The 16926-nt window shown below is 27.0% G+C and overlaps 1 protein-coding gene across 1 annotated transcript in view; it reads left to right on the top strand.

Annotated features, from left to right (window-relative positions):
- Positions 1-4928: 4928 nt before the first annotated feature.
- The window catches only part of LOC107455697 (nose resistant to fluoxetine protein 6), a 70270-nt gene continuing 58272 nt past the window's right edge, over positions 4929-16926 (top strand). The window contains exon 1 of the mRNA XM_071185197.2: positions 4929-6174. Coding sequence (XP_071041298.2) covers positions 5841-6174 — 334 coding nt within the window. The 5' untranslated portion in view covers positions 4929-5840. The remainder of the gene's footprint in view (positions 6175-16926) is intronic.

Here is a 16926-nt window from a genome sequence, read left to right as displayed (position 1 = left end):
CAACAGTAGTATGACAAAAAGAAAATTTGTAAACCTTATTTTCTTTTCTGATTTCGAAAAAAAAATTTTTTTTTTTTTAGCAAGTGTCTCAAATTTTAAATACTATTAATATTTTTCGGCATAATAATTTTTTTTCTGTGTTCTGAAGATTCTCTGAAAGAAATTTTCCATTTCCAACAGTAGTATGACAAAAAGAAAATTTGTAAACCTTATTTTCTTTTCTGATTTCGAAAAAAAAAATTTTTTTTTTTTTAGCAAGTGTCTCAAATTTTAAATACTATTAATATTTTTCGGCATAATAATTTTTTTTCTGTGTTCTGAAGATTCTCTGAAAGAAATTTTCCATTTCCAACAGTAGTATGACAAAAAGAAAATTTGTAAACCTTATTTTCTTTTCTGATTTCGAAAAAAAAATTTTTTTTTTTTAGCAAGTGTCTCAAATTTTAAATACTATTAATATTTTTCGGCATAATAATTTTTTTTCTGTGTTCTGAAGATTCTCTGAAAGAAATTTTCCATTTCCAACAGTAGTATGACAAAAAGAAAATTTGTAAACCTTATTTTCTTTTCTGATTTCGAAAAAAAAATTTTTTTTTTTTTTTAGCAAGTGTCTCAAATTTTAAATACTATTAATATTTTTCGGCATAATAATTTTTTTTCTGTGTTCTGAAGATTCTCTGAAAGAAATTTTCCATTTCCAACAGTAGTATGACAAAAAGAAAATTTGTAAACCTTATTTTCTTTTCTGATTTCGAAAAAAAAAATTTTTTTTTTTTAGCAAGTGTCTCAAATTTTAAATACTATTAATATTTTTCGGCATAATAATTTTTTTTCTGTGTTCTGAAGATTCTCTGAAAGAAATTTTCCATTTCCAACAGTAGTATGACAAAAAGAAAATTTGTAAACCTTATTTTCTTTTCTGATTTCGAAAAAAAAATTTTTTTTTTTTTAGCAAGTGTCTCAAATTTTAAATACTATTAATATTTTTCGGCATAATAATTTTTTTTCTGTGTTCTGAAGATTCTCTGAAAGAAATTTTCCATTTCCAACAGTAGTATGACAAAAAGAAAATTTGTAAACCTTATTTTCTTTTCTGATTTCGAAAAAAAAATTTTTTTTTTTTTAGCAAGTGTCTCAAATTTTAAATACTATTAATATTTTTCGGCATAATAATTTTTTTTCTGTGTTCTGAAGATTCTCTGAAAGAAATTTTCCATTTCCAACAGTAGTATGACAAAAAGAAAATTTGTAAACCTTATTTTCTTTTCTGATTTCGAAAAAAAAATTTTTTTTTTTTTTTAGCAAGTGTCTCAAATTTTAAATACTATTAATATTTTTCGGCATAATAATTTTTTTTCTGTGTTCTGAAGATTCTCTGAAAGAAATTTTCCATTTCCAACAGTAGTATGACAAAAAGAAAATTTGTAAACCTTATTTTCTTTTCTGATTTCGAAAAAAAAATTTTTTTTTTTTTAGCAAGTGTCTCAAATTTTAAATACTATTAATATTTTTCGGCATAATAATTTTTTTTCTGTGTTCTGAAGATTCTCTGAAAGAAATTTTCCATTTCCAACAGTAGTATGACAAAAAGAAAATTTGTAAACTTTATTTTCTTTTCTGATTTCGAAAAAAAAAATTTTTTTTTTAACAAGTGTCTCAAATTTTAAATACTATTAATATTTTTCGGCATAATAATTTTTTTTCTTAGTTCTGAAGATTCTCTGAAAGAAATTTTCCATTTCTAATAGTAGTATGACAAAAAGAAAATTTTTAAACATTATTTTCTTTTCTAATTTCGAAAAAAAAATTTTTTTAAACAAGTGTCTAAAATTTTAAATACTATTAATATTTTGCGAAAATAATATTTTACGGTATAATAACTTTTTTCTTTATTCTGATAGTTCAATTTGACAGACATTTTCCATTTCTAATAGTTTTTTTCAAAAAAACAATTACAAATTTTATTTTTTTTTTATTTTTTAAAAACGAGACTTTTTTAACAAGTGCTACCTTAAACATTATAATTTTGATGAAATAATATATTACGGTGTAATTTTTATTTGTTAAATGGCAAAAATAAAAATTGTACACATTAATTAATTTATTTATTTATTTATTTGTTTGTAAACGAATCTTTTTTAAAAATTGTAAATTTGCATTACATCCAAAATAATAATAATAATAATATTTTGCACTATGCTTATTTTCTACTATCAGTTTCAGGTGAACACTAAGATCCTATTTTCTTTTCTTTCTTTTTTAACAAGATTCTTTTTAACAAATTGTATTCCTAAATCCAACTTTAAAAACTGCATTAACATTTTGCGAAAATAATATTTAACAGTATGATCATAAGTTTCGAAATGAAATTTCTATTAAATGGAAACATTACTTGAAAAACTCCTTAGTTTATATCAGTTGCTTGTTAAAACTACAATTTAGAATTGTACTAAATCGTTTTCAAAATAACTTATAAATAAAAAAGAATATTTAGTCAGTGATTATACCGTTAACTATGATTGATTAAACGTATACATAAAAATAAATTATGTATCTATAAAAGTAAAATTATTTCTTCTCAGTTTATTGTGAAATGTTTGTTTATAAAGTTTCGTAATCAAATTATATTTTACAACTATTATTTTAGCACAAATTGTATAAACAATATAAGATAGTTATTTAGCATAATAAAAAATCTAGTTTCATTAAAAAAAAATATTTCATTAACACTAGATTGCCTAAGGAAGTCATTTTGACTGCTTTTTAATTTCAATTAGAATATCAATGTTGCATATAATGACGCAATTTCTTAGAATTTTGTGACTTTTTGTACAACATATAATTTCTTTATTGCTAATATTTACTAATAACTTGTTATATAACTGTAAATAATATAAAAAATATTAAAAATTAATTTTAAACAAATTTTTTTATTCTTTCACAATCCAGTAATTTTGACTGCTTTTGGACAATATAGGCATATACTAAGTTTCAGTCTTTCTAGTGTTAAAAGAATTTACAGAAATAAAAATATTTTTTTCATTGTTTTCTTTTGAAATTTCTTTTTTATCAAAATATATTTTTCTCAGTTATTATTTTAACACAGATGGTGTAAAAATAAATGTTCAACTAAATTATAAAAAAACAAATTTAATTGGATTTCTGCAAATGACGTCATCGTAGGTAAATTCTGGCATTTTTCGATTCAGAAGCAAATCAGGTTCGACACACACGGGACGTCGCTTACGTATGCAATTATATCTGATTAAAATTACAAATGTAATTTGTAATGGATTTAAATGTAATTTGTAATGGCATACAATTTTCTTAGTTAAATTACGAATCGAATACAAATGCTTATTTTAATTTCATCAGCAACGATATTCTTATTTTTACTTCATCAACTGTATGTGTATATTTACCTTTAACTTACATTATTACGTTTATAATTTCACGTTTAACTTCTTCAAGAAAACTCTCTAAGAAAAACATTTAAATATTAACTACTAGTTTTTCTTACAAGCTGCTTTAATTACAGCATATGTTAGATGTTAGCCTTCTATTGTCAAAATGAATTATTCTGTTGCGTATTTAAGAGAAATGCAAGCAGAGATTTAAATGAATCTTTAATACCGTGAGCATTATTCAACGTGATGTATACATTACGGCCTTCGCTGAAGAAGTCATTAATATTTAATAAGCATTTACTTTTTCTTTCATTTTATTCCTGTAGTTAAGCTTAGAAAACGAATTTAAATATTCGTTATGAGAATTGTGCTCAATGCATTTAAATATTTCGCATGATTAAAATTTCTTATCTGAAAATTGAAATCTAGATTTGTTAGTTAAAACGTAATATGTTCGTTATGAAAGTAATGAAACATTATGATTAAAACAAAAAATTTATTTTCGTTGATATGATACCGCTAAAGCCCCCTCTAATCACGGGCAAAAATATATTTTGGTATTTTTCAATTAAGAAAAAATCTACTAGTCACTAAAAATATCTGTTAAATTTTCGGAATTATATTTGTACTAAAATATAAAATCCAAAAAAAAAAAAAAATGGTTGGAAAAAATATTTTTCATTCATATTCAAAAACTTATCAGTAATTGATTTTGTAAATTAAAGAAATTTTAGTGGTGAATAATTGTTCCTCTTAGACCTAACTAACTGCAAATAAGTGCAAATTTGAAAAAATATTGTTTGGAAGTGAGCCGCGTTAGGAGGATTTTATCTTTTACCCTGAAAAAGACACACGTATTTCATGCTGTTAATAAATAACCATAAATTTTACCATAACCATAACCTTTATTTTGACATTTCTCTTTAATTAAAATGAGCTTCAGATACGTGTACAAGCCTTGATGATGTTGTTTCGATAATAAACACCCTAAATAAAGCTCGATATCACCCACGGCATGAATTAAAAAAAAAAAAAAAAAAAACATACTTTTCAAAAGACGCGTTAATATAATTTGATATATTAGTATGCGCATTAAATCTGCATAATCTTTCAGAAGAATGTAATCAGAATTGTAAACAAAATTTTGTCCTGAAGTCATTATTATCGAACCCTCCCTAAGAAGTATTTTTGATTTTAAACGCGAATTGCTTGCAAGGTTGCCATTTTGTGAATCTTGAAATCATTTGAAAATGGTAGACAAAGAAACAAGAGCAATTCTTTTTCACCAACTGACAGAATCTTCTGAAGTCGTCGACTTCAGTATAATTTTTTTATTAGTTTCGTTGTTGCCAATAAAAATGAAACAAGTTGAAAGTTTAGTTTCTTGCCCGAAGCACTAGGACCAGAACGATGTCGAGAAAAAAGTAGATTATTACTAGAATAATAACAATTATTACCGTGAGTTCTAATTCAAGGTAATCAAGTGACTTGGAAGGTTCGCCATTCAATAATATTTTTCATGACTTTTCAAAATCATTCCACTGTTGCTCTTGCTTATCTTTTCGTTCTTCATCTTCATCGGACAAGTTTACGAACGCTATTTCGTGGGATTATTCCCTTTTGTGTGGAATCTATTTTTGTAATAGTGCTTTACGTCATTTTTACTGTTTGATAACTATCAATTCAATAATATTTATTGAAGAAGCATTTTTGTTGTTGTCTTTGCGAGCAACGGTAATGAAATAGTTAAACGCAATTCTTTATCAACAATTTTCATAATAGCTTGAATTGTTATAAATGGATTATATAGTAGTCGAATGTTCCAAAGGATTTAATTTTGAAACAAGATAGTTTTAAAAAGTGTTTTTAACAAAAGTCAAGAAAATTTTCGTGTTGTGTTTTTAAGACAATAATCAATGAAATCGACTCTCTTGTAGCACTTATGGCAATTGCAAAATTAATAATTATCTTGTAGTTTTTTGGATCAAGATAAGCCGTGTTTTCGACAATAATCAATAAAAGGGTCTCTTGACAACTACCAGAAAATAATTATCTTGTTCTCTTGACAAGGATTAACAAATAATTTTTGTGCAGTGCATTTTTGACAATAATCAAGAAAACGGACTTTTTCAGAATATCTATCAACTACCAGGAAATAATTATTACGTTCTTTTGACAAATATAAGCATATGATTTTCTTGCAGAACTTCCAAAAACGATAATTATTGAAGCAGACGGTAAATTTGGAATTTTATAATCTGTTTTCTAACATAGAAAATTTATATATTGTTTTTATTTGAACAAATCGGGTAGATTTTGAAATTTACAAAAATGAACCAAGAAAATAAGAGAATTATTAAGAAAGCAGTTTCAAAGAAAGATACTTTTTTTTAAAAAAATATTGCGTTTGTTATTTCAATAACTTCGAAGATAATGGAACTAAGAATTAGCCTTTTAATATGTTCAATGTTTTTGACGACTTGTGTTATTTGCAATGAAAGTGAAAACAAAAGTGACATTGTTACAACAACTATTTCGGCATATGACGAACAACGTAATATAGACTATAAAATTTATCGGGAAAGAACTGATGGAATGATTAAAAGATTTGAAAACGGTTTAAAGAAGTTCATAAGAGATACTATAAAGAGTTTCATGCCGAAACTTTACGAATACAATAATGAAGCAACTATGTCAACCAAATGCACCAGTTCCCTCATAAAGTACGTTTCTGGCCTATCAAGTGTGAAAGTTTGGGCTATTAAAAGTAGGTGTTATTTCGAATTTTTCTATGTCTTCTTTTCTATGTTTTCAGGTCTAATTTTGTACTTGCCAACTTATGCTTTTTCCACGAGTAATTTTCCGAAATGCTAGGATCCTATTTAAACTTTATAATCCTATTCTTATTTGACTAAAATAAAGAATAAGACTATAAAGTTAATATTTAATTAAAAATTATTATCTAATAAGTTATTGTCTGATAAGTTGATCAAAAGTTAATTTCTAAAAAGATTACAAATATAATATCTAGACTCTATTTATTTTTGGTGTTCTATTGGCTTAGTTAATATCATGAATGTCCAAAACTGGTACTTTTGCAGGAAACCAGCTGCTTCGGATTCAACAAAATATTTTAAAAGACGGTAGAGAGCTACAAACTAAAACTTTACACTTTTGAGAAATTTTGCTAAGTTTTTGAGAGTCTAAACACGGCTTTGTAACAAAGTAGCATATCATACAAGTCTTTGAATTATTATTTGAGTACATGTTGAGTGGTTTACTAAACCAATTACCCAAATCCATCCTAAATCATTACAAATACCCTGAAAGATTACCACTCAAAAATATTTATCCGCGGTCTGGAGCTAATTGGCATCTCTGCTATTGCTAGGAAAAATATTTATTATAAATGCCTTAATTATAAATATTTAAGGCATTTATGAAAAAATATTGCTACAATTTATGTTAATTCCTCTTCCTAGATAGAATTATAAAATGACTTTAAAATTTTTTCTGTAAATTAAACTTAACTATTGTTAACGCTTTAAGTTTCAATCTCTGTTATGCTCTCACCTTTTGAGACCTAGCTCCTTAACTTGCTAAAAAGTTTATAAAATTTAAATCTTAAAAAAAGAAAGCAATATACATAATTACAATAGTTTTCATTTATAATTTATAAAAAGCAGGAAATATTTTTTAGATCAAACACAAAAATAAGGTAGAAAAATAAAGAATATAGAAGAAATGGAGGACTTAATTGTAATATTAAGGGAGAACTCAGACTTCTATGTAGAAGTGAAGTTACTATTAAGAAAAATTTACAAAATACAAAGATTCACTTAGATTTCAATCTATTCAGAAATCACCCTGACAGTCATGAAAATTTTATTCCGCGAAAAATACTTTAAAAATTTTTTTTTCAAGTACGTACATGCATATTTCACCCTGCGTGTTCGTGTGTTTTTTTGTGTGCATGGATTTTAGTGTGATTTTAAATATATGTTACATGAATATACTTAAGTAAAAATAAAAACAATATATATATCGATTTCAAATTTATTAGGGAGTTTTATTCCTACAATGAGTATGACCTGATATCGAATATTGATATCGACTTATCAATTTTGCTTAAATTACATAATTGCTAGATTCGAAATTTTGGTGAAAACAATTATAATCTATCAAAAAATAAATTGCACCGTTTAGAATTTGTAATGAATGTGATTAACTATATCCACAACTTTAATCTTAGAATAAGAATCGCTAAACTTTTAATTTTACTTCGATTAAAATTAAAATTAAAATTAAAATCGCCTTAATCATGACTGTTTAAAAAAATTTAATTTAGACAAAAAAAAATAGTATTAAAATTTTTTGATGACTTATTACAGCATCTTGAAGAAATATCTTTCTGTTTGCAACATTTGTACGAGTTAATTGAACAGTTATTTGAATGTTCAAATTTTATATTAAGCATCAATGATAACATAATCAAAAACAGCAATAACAATAAAATAGAAACAGCAGCAAAATAATTATAGTTTTATAATTACTCATGATTATAGTTTTTAGAGTGTATTAACGCTTTAGTGGGCCATTTATTTCTAGTAAAGGTAAATTAAAGTATTTTTGGAATTGAAATTGATATAAGAATAATATTTCATAAAAGAAAAAAAACTCATTTAGCTTATAAAAAATTAATCTAAATTTTAAAGTATATTTACCACGAACTATTAGGAACTTATTGACTTTTATTTTTCGTTATTCATTAAATATATTTTAGAAATGCTACAGACTTCAAAAGGAATTATGTATTTTATGAATTTTATACGTTTTATTAAACTAACAAATGGTTACCAATTTTATTCAAACGCACTTCAAGAAAGCTGAAGTTATTAACAAATGGAAACCTATATTAAAAGTGGTAAAAAAGTTCACCATGGGCTTCAAAAATTGGAGTTAAGTATACTTACCACTGCCTTAGAAAGGGTTAAGGCATTTTTTTTGTTAACCTAAGGTAAATTACATGAAGGTGATTTATTTATTTATTTCGTGATTTATTAATGTTTTTAAAAATTTCTGCTTCCTTTTATTCTTTTAAGTGTGTTTGATTGAACCTAGTTACCAGAGTTCGTAAGTATTTTTAAAATTAGAACTCTGAAAAAAGTTTCATTTCAATACAGAAAACGCATTTCAATGATTAAAAGGAAACAAAAAATATTTTAAAAAAATGAAATTAACTGGAAGCTTAATATTTAGATAAACTGATCACTAGAGCCCGGATTTTGATGACCTAAAAATTCTCAACTAATGCCCTTAAAAAGGGCAAAAAATTTCCCTTTAAAAATGCAAAACTTGCGCAAAAAATTCCTTGAATAAAGTAAAAATATTGAATAAAAAAATGTTTTGCTCTTTAAAATTATTATGAGTCATTTAAAAAATATAAAGCAATGCAATACTTGTTCTACGTTCATTAAAGTTTGACAAATATGTTTAATATTCTAAAATAACAAAAAAAGGAAAACACATTGACACCAAAATATTTTTATTTTGTATAGGAACTTTAATGGACATAGCAACTTCCATCTCATAATATTACTAAATATCAGAATTACATTGGATTATTAAACGTTTTTCGATAATTTGAAATGTAAACGAGCGTCTCTTGTCTGAAAGTCAATTTTCATTCCTGCAGAAGCTTCTTTCAACGTCTACTGATGTTACAGGTGCGTACTTGAAAAAGACGGTCTCACTTACTAACAATTCTTCTTCAATTTGAAAAGATGTTGCTTCTCCTGTTAATATCCTAGAGATTTTCTTCATTGTTTGGAAGCCAGTGTAATAAGGAAAATTGATAAAAAATAATAAAATTTGGAAAAAATTAACAAAAAACTTTAAAAAATGCATTAAAATGCAAAATACGCCCCAAAATTTAAAGAAAAATGTCCTATAAATAAAAAAAAATGCTCTAAAAGACGAAAAATGTCCAAAAAATGCAAAAAAAAAAATGCAAATGTCATCAAAATCCGGGCCTTACTGATCACATAAGAATCGGGTACTTGCAATTCGAGAAGAAGTGAAGTGATTATGCCCAATCATGTGATTTAAATCAGATTTAATTGGATACCTGCAACCGACGTTACGAGTACATGTCGAACCCGATTGGCTAGCCATGATTTACCTCCTATGGCGACACTTGCAGGCATCCAATTAGATTGTATTAAATTATCGTTACATATTGTTGTCAAGTAAAATTACTTCTTATAGTAGCACATTCTGTATTCTTAAAATTGAATATCTTTGTTCAAATACAGTTGATTATTTTTCAATAAAAGTAATAAGAATTATATGTAAATAAATAAAAGAATAAGAATTATATGTTTTATGAACAAAAATATCTTTTTTTTCTTCTTGTAAACTATTTATTTCTAAGTGGAAATTAAGCAACGATGAATGAGAAGCAATCACAGTATTTGGTGAACAGAACTTCCTAGTTATTTAAAAAAAAATAATTTTAAAAATTAGTGGATTTTTAATTTTTAACAACAATCAGCGATCAAAAATTTAAATCTATAAAATACCTGCGCTGTAGCCTCAAAAATAACCGTTGTCTGAAAATTGTCTTTATTTGCGAATTATCTTTTTCGCTGTCCTAACTACGCTTTTTGCAAAATATTTTATTGAGTGGTTGATAATTGAAAACTAAAGCTTATAAAATTTTTGGTAATTTTGTTAACAATTTAAAAACTTCACCACGGAGAAGTTGGAATAGAATGGCTTTTTATACAAGTTTTCGTATAATTTACAAGTGGTTTAAAAAAATAACTTTAAATCAAATTTATAAATGAAAGAATAATACATTGAACTATAAACTTAGTTATCACTACACAATGGGCCAGCATCCAAGGTGTCGTGGTCAAAATTAGTATTTCGATGAAATTTGTTTCAAAATTTGGGGGATTTTATTTAGGGGTTTTTATGTGCAGGTAAATTGAATTCATAGTTAAAATTTTGAAATACACTAAAAATACCCAAAAAAACAAAATGGCGGCTGAAATATGGCGAGCAAAAATAAAAAAAATAGTATAGTACGTTTAAATAATTAAATATAGTAACGAAAATATAATGTTTTTCGTAATTTTATATTAAAAATGAAAAGCAAATTATATTCCCGAAGTAATATTACAAAATAACGCGAATTAATTACAAAATAAAGCGAAAACATGAAGAAAAAAAACATAATTTTTGTTTTTCGGTATATTTAGTCCACCTTTGCAATACGGGCAAAATGGGGCAGGTTTTTTCGAAAGAAGAAAGATCAAAGAAGACAACAAAAAAAAGTTTAGCTAATTACCTCGTGGAACTATTTGGAACTAAGTTTCGAAAGTCATTCAAACATTGTAAAATGACAAATGATAAGATGTAAACTATAAGTTTGTCAAGAGTATTAACTAATTCAACAAATTGAAAAACTGTACTATAATTTCAGATTAATTACTCTGATAAGAATGTAACAGTAAGGTGAAGTTTCTATATATATTTCTGAAATAAAAATTTAAAAGTTACATTAAAAATTTTTTTTTCATTACATTGTACTCTCGTCGGTCCAAAAAGTAAATTATAATGTTTGGTATGATTATGAATACTTAATTTGGGCTATATTAAAACTGCCTACACATATTTTAGTTGAAAATTTAATTTTTGAACTTTGGTCAAAGATCATGGTCTTCTGGCCCACAGTCACACTAAAAGAAATTTTTCCAAAATGATAGAAAGTTGGCAGGCCTTCATTTGTTACGTAGTAAATAACCTATCATCTCGTCAGTTTTGAAATGATTTGTGTGAAAAAGAAAGCTTAATTTGAATACATGTAGATATATTTAGCATTGAGTTCCTTTAGGCAAATAGTCTGAGTTAAGTTCAAAGTGTCACGTTTATACCGTTTAAAAACGCGGTTAAGGTCTTCCTAGAAAAATAGCTCTCAAAGCACCCGAGGTTTTACGTCAATCGATGTAAAAATGTCCCTTCGTAATTGTATTTGAAAGTAGCTTATTTTATTTTTCAAGGTTTTCTTCTTCTTTTTTTACCGTTTTCTGAATATTTTTGTTTGGATGTTAAAAAAAAATTAATTTTATTTATATTTTAAACTTTTTTTATAGCAAAACAATATTTAAAATTTAGTCAAATTTTTTTACAACTAATTTAAATAATTCTGGAACTAATTATCGAATATTAATTTGCCTATTCTATCGTACTACCTGCACATTTTTCTACTACCCATTTTTTACTACAAATTTAAATAATTCTCGAATATTTATTTGCTTATTCTGTCGTACTACCTGCACATTTTTCTACTACCCGTTTTTTACTACAAATTTAAATAATTCTCGAACTAATTATCGAATATTAATTTGCTTATTCCGTCGTACTACCTGCACATTTTTCTACTACCCATTTTTTACTACAAAATTAAATAATTCTCGAACTAATTATCGAATATTGATTTGCTTATTCCGTCGTACTACCTGCACATTTTTCTACTACCCATTTTTTACTACAAATTTAAATAATTCTCGAACTAATTATCGAATATTAATTTGCTTATTCCGTCGTACTACCTGCACATTTTTCTACTACCCATTTTTTACTACAAAATTAAATAATTCTCGAACTAATTATCGAATATTGATTTGCTTATTACGTCGTACTACCTGCACATTTTTCTACTACCAATTTTTTACTACAAATTTAAATAATTCTCGAACTAATTATCGAATATTAATTTGCTTATTCCGTCGTACTACCTGCACATTTTTCTACTACCCATTTTTTACTACAAAATTAAATAATTCTCGAACTAATTATCGAATATTGATTTGCTTATTACGTCGTACTACCTGCACATTTTTCTACTACCCGTTTTTTACTACAAATTTAAATAATTCTCGAACTAATTATCGAATATTAATTTGCTTATTCCGTCGTACTACCTGCACATTTTTCTACTACCCATTTTTTACTACAAATTTAAATAATTCTCGAACTAATTATCGAATATTAATTTGCTTATTCCGTCGTACTACCTGCACATTTTTCTACTACCCAACGTAATTTCAAGTTTTTGAGTTTTCTCAGTTGTGCTCAGCAAAACAAAATGCAACGTAATGAAAATAAAATAAGAAGAAATGTGAGTAAAAACCACACAGTATTTATCCTTCTGTGGTCTATAGAGCAGCCCGCATGTTATTTTTCACTACAAGTTTAACAGATTCGCTAACTATTTATCGACTGTTAAATTTTTTTTATTCCATAGTACTCCCTGTACTTTTTTCTACACCTCAACGCAATTTCAAGTTTTATAGGTTTTGCAATAGCAAAGCAAAATGTAACGTAATAAAAATAAAATGAGAAAAAATTCGGGCAAAAAACACTCAAATATGAAATAACTTTAGAACATATTAAAGTTTAGAAGAAAAAAAACTCGAGTTCATAAACAAATATGACCCTTTTAGCTCGTAAAATTTCAACACTATATTAGCATTTCTGCCGTCCGTAGAGTAGCTTGAATGGTATTTTTTACTACAAGTTTAACAGTTAATATTCGTGAGCTATTTATCGATGTTAAGTTTTTTATTGCATCGTACTTCCTGTACGTTTTTTTTTCATCCCACCCCTTCGTAATTTCAAATTTCTAAATTGAATAGTTATTGAGCAGTAAAACAAAATGCAACGTAAACTTGAACTGCTAAAACAGGGGCAGTGCTTACGATTTAATATAGAGAAACTAAAGATTTTTGAAGTTTTACAATTATATGTTTAACTGTTAATAACTAGTTACTAACGGATGATTACTTCTTAATAAATAAATTATTTTTAAAAGAGACAGTTATACGCTTGTGCAATACTTGAAGTTTAATTTTAATCAAACATGAAATGCTCTATTTTCGAAAAAATAAACGGACAAAAATATGATAATTGGTCCAGATTGCCAGTCTGAATCAGGAGATTGAGTTACTTTCAACGAGGCGACTCATGTTCGTATCCAGACGATTTCTGCTCGATTTGTACACTGTGCTTCCAGCTAGCGCCAACCGCAATGCTGACATAAAATATTTCCAGTGGTAGAGGGATCATCGGTTCGAGACCTCTTGTTATCAGGCTAACCGTGGGAGATTTCAGAGGTTTTTTTCTCCATGTGACGCAAATGTCGATTAGTTTCGCCAAAAAGTTCCTTACGAAGGTAAATAATATTCCAATGCTTGATTAAGAAATTTCCTTGTCTTCAGAGTAGAGCACAAAATTACAAGGCTACAGAGTTGAACTAGGCTGCCATTTTTCCAAAAATTACACAAAATATAAAGTATTGGTTATAGAAACTTTTCATTTCTACATTTATATTAATAAGGGTAAGCGTTCGTTACTCTTACAAAATGGTTTTAATAAATAGTTTATAATAGCATTAAATTTAGAAATGCAACTTTTACAACCAATTTATGGACTGGTATAAATTCAAATTGACATATTGCAAGTAATATTTTTAATTATTCAAAATAAAAAATTAATAACAGTTTAAAACAAAATTTAATTTTTATTTTATCGGTTTTCCAGAGGGGTAAAGTGCATTCCCTTGACTTTTGAGGGGCTTCAATCTGCAAAAAAATTATCCTAAAATTAAGATAAAATAATTCTGGTTTATTGAAGCAGTTGTTTTAGAGTAAATGTTCCTTTTAAATTAATTTGCAATTATGAAAAATCGTCGCCAAAAGTTGGTAATAGAAATTTTAATGAGTGTCAAAAAGAGTTAAAAGAAATAATAGAAATTCTTGTAATGCAGTTAGAACAAAATTGTAGAATTGTTTTGAAACTGTTAAATTTTGTATTTTATTATGAAGTAAAAATTTGTGATATGTGATTTTTTGTTCTATAGGAAAACTATACGTAGTTCCTTATGTATTAAATAGCATTAAGTATTTTTTTACTTCATTTTATTACTTTAAAATAATTTCTTTCAGACATGTCCACTTTGTTACATAATATAATTAGTTTCAATGAGTATGTAATTATTTACTCATTATGAAGTATATTATTTCTTCAAACAACAAGGAGCGTGTTTATACAATAACGATGCGTCATAATAGATATTAATTTATCTATAGCGTAATAAATAATCTATTGGACTCAATTAAAAAAGGATTGACGGTTCCAGTATGCATAAAAAGCATCCTTGACAAATAATATACCTGAAATAATTATTTGCATTCAGCAATCGCTGGAACAATACTAAGGTTATTTTTTGTAGTTAATGTATAAATAGCTACAGCGAATAAGACTTTTGCCAAGCCTACGAAGTTAATAATTATTTTATTGGATGATTGTTTTTTTTTCTCTCCTTGTTTTCTTGCATGAAAGGAAAAGTCGATTAATCAATCGCAAGGATATGAGTTACAACAAACTGCCTTTCTCTCTTCCTTTAACCCCTTGGGGACGGGTGATTCAGAAAAGAATTCGTACAAGATCAGAATCAAGTTGTAATTAAATAAAAAACGGTAACTTAAATGTAGTCGTTGCTGATTAGACAGACTTACTTTGCTTTTTCTTTAATTATTGCTAGTTTAATCATATGTATAATCAAGGTTAATTCAAAGTGTAACTAAATAGTTTTATTTTGCACAAAGTAATGGTGAATTAAATAAATCAAACAATTATAACTCCGCCCACAAATAAACTGCTAAAGAAATACTTTGATTACCAGTTTTATATTTTTACCCTGATTGATACGGTTTTATGCTGTCGCGTATTTGTGACAGCCGGCGCGAAAGGGTTAATTTAACTTCAATGCCATAGAGGAGAAATATTTCTTTTCTGGAGGGGAAAAATAACATTGATTGACCAAAAAATTTAACTTTTTATAAAGTTTTTTTTCAATTTTTGTGAATAATTTTCAATAAATAAGACTTTTATTTTATAAATGATTTTAATCCCTTTCTGTTTATTAGTTTTATTCAATTTTAAACAAAATTAAAGCTTTATCATACGATTTAAAGTTTTAGCTAAGGTGCAAATAAGTGCAACGGATCATTTCTCGTTTTGGCTATCACTTTTTTCTCATGTAATGTCAAATTAAGATTCATATTTTTACTGCAATTACTGACCGACTTTAATCATCCTGTAACTTTTCAAAAACGACGAAACGTTTAGATCGATCAATCTCTAGAATGTCATCTTTCAACTTTTTAGGAATTAATAAACCTATTTTATTTGCACTGCCTTTATTTTGATTTCTCTTGTAGTAAAAAAATTGGAAACGTTTCAATTCAACCTTCACTTCTTATATTCTCACATTTTCACCTACTCCCAAATTTTTATTGCAATTCGATCGGTTTTCGATAAATGATCCAATAATGTTATACCTATGATGAGGGGTGACCTTTTTTTCCCTATTTACTTTTGATTCGAATTTACAAGAAAGCTTGCACATTAGTACGAACCTTAATAACTTTCAATGTACTTTTTAAGCAAAAATTTAAAATTACAAAAAGGGATGTTTTTAAGATGATTTTATGACCTGGTAGTAGATACCAATCAGATACTGTGTAGGGGTCAGGCAGTGGACCTCACATCAGAAAGGTCCTGAGTTTGAATCCAGGACAAGGATGTCCTTTCATTCTCTGTACCAGGGGTGGCCAAGCTCCTTGATAGTCGAGCCATTTTTCAAAATTTGAAATTTCTTGCGAGCCGCAATTAAACACATATTTAAAGGGTACGCAAAAAAGGTATTAAATTTTTTTACAGAAATTGTATTTATTGAAAACATAAATAAAAATACAAAATATGTGTATTGAATTTAAATATTAAAAATTAAACACATATATTTTACTTCTCCTGATAATTCTTTGAAATTTGTTGAATAATTGGTGACAGCACTTCTCAGTAATTCTTTGAGATGCTGGTTAGTTAATACTGATACTCACAAAAATACGTTATTCCGAATATCGAAATAATTCGACTAGCAGCTTTTTTTAATTCAGGATACTTCGACTCTTGTACAAATTTCTAAAATTCACTAATCGACGTCGACTTATATTCTAATTTTTATTTTATTTTATGACCGCCGTTGAACAGTCGACCCAATTTTTGGGTTTACGACTACAAATGTTCAACGCCGTAGCCTTGTAATTTTGAACCAATCCAGAAGACAAGGAAACTCCTGGATCGGTACCCCCAGAGGTATTGATTTGTTATGGGACCATGGAGGACTTTGAGACTCGACAGATTTAACGTGCATCAGTCACCATTTACTACACGGGGAGTCTTCGACCAGCAGGGACCGAACCCACGAACTCTTGGACATGGGCCCGGCACCCCACTGACCAGGCTATCCCGGCCTAGTAGCGACAATTTAATTTTACATAGATTAACTAGCAGCGTTACATTACAGCCACAAAGAATGGACATCGACAATAACAGTACAATATAAAATAGCTAGCCACGTCACAGGTATTTTTTTTTAAATTTTTTT

This window comes from Parasteatoda tepidariorum, chromosome 5 (genome assembly GCF_982258835.1).
Source record: "Parasteatoda tepidariorum strain Cologne lab strain chromosome 5, Ptep-v5.0, whole genome shotgun sequence".
NCBI classification, from domain to species: domain Eukaryota; kingdom Metazoa; phylum Arthropoda; class Arachnida; order Araneae; family Theridiidae; genus Parasteatoda; species Parasteatoda tepidariorum.
Note: the sequence above shows the minus strand (reverse complement) of the source record. Positions and strands in the feature narration are given on the sequence as shown.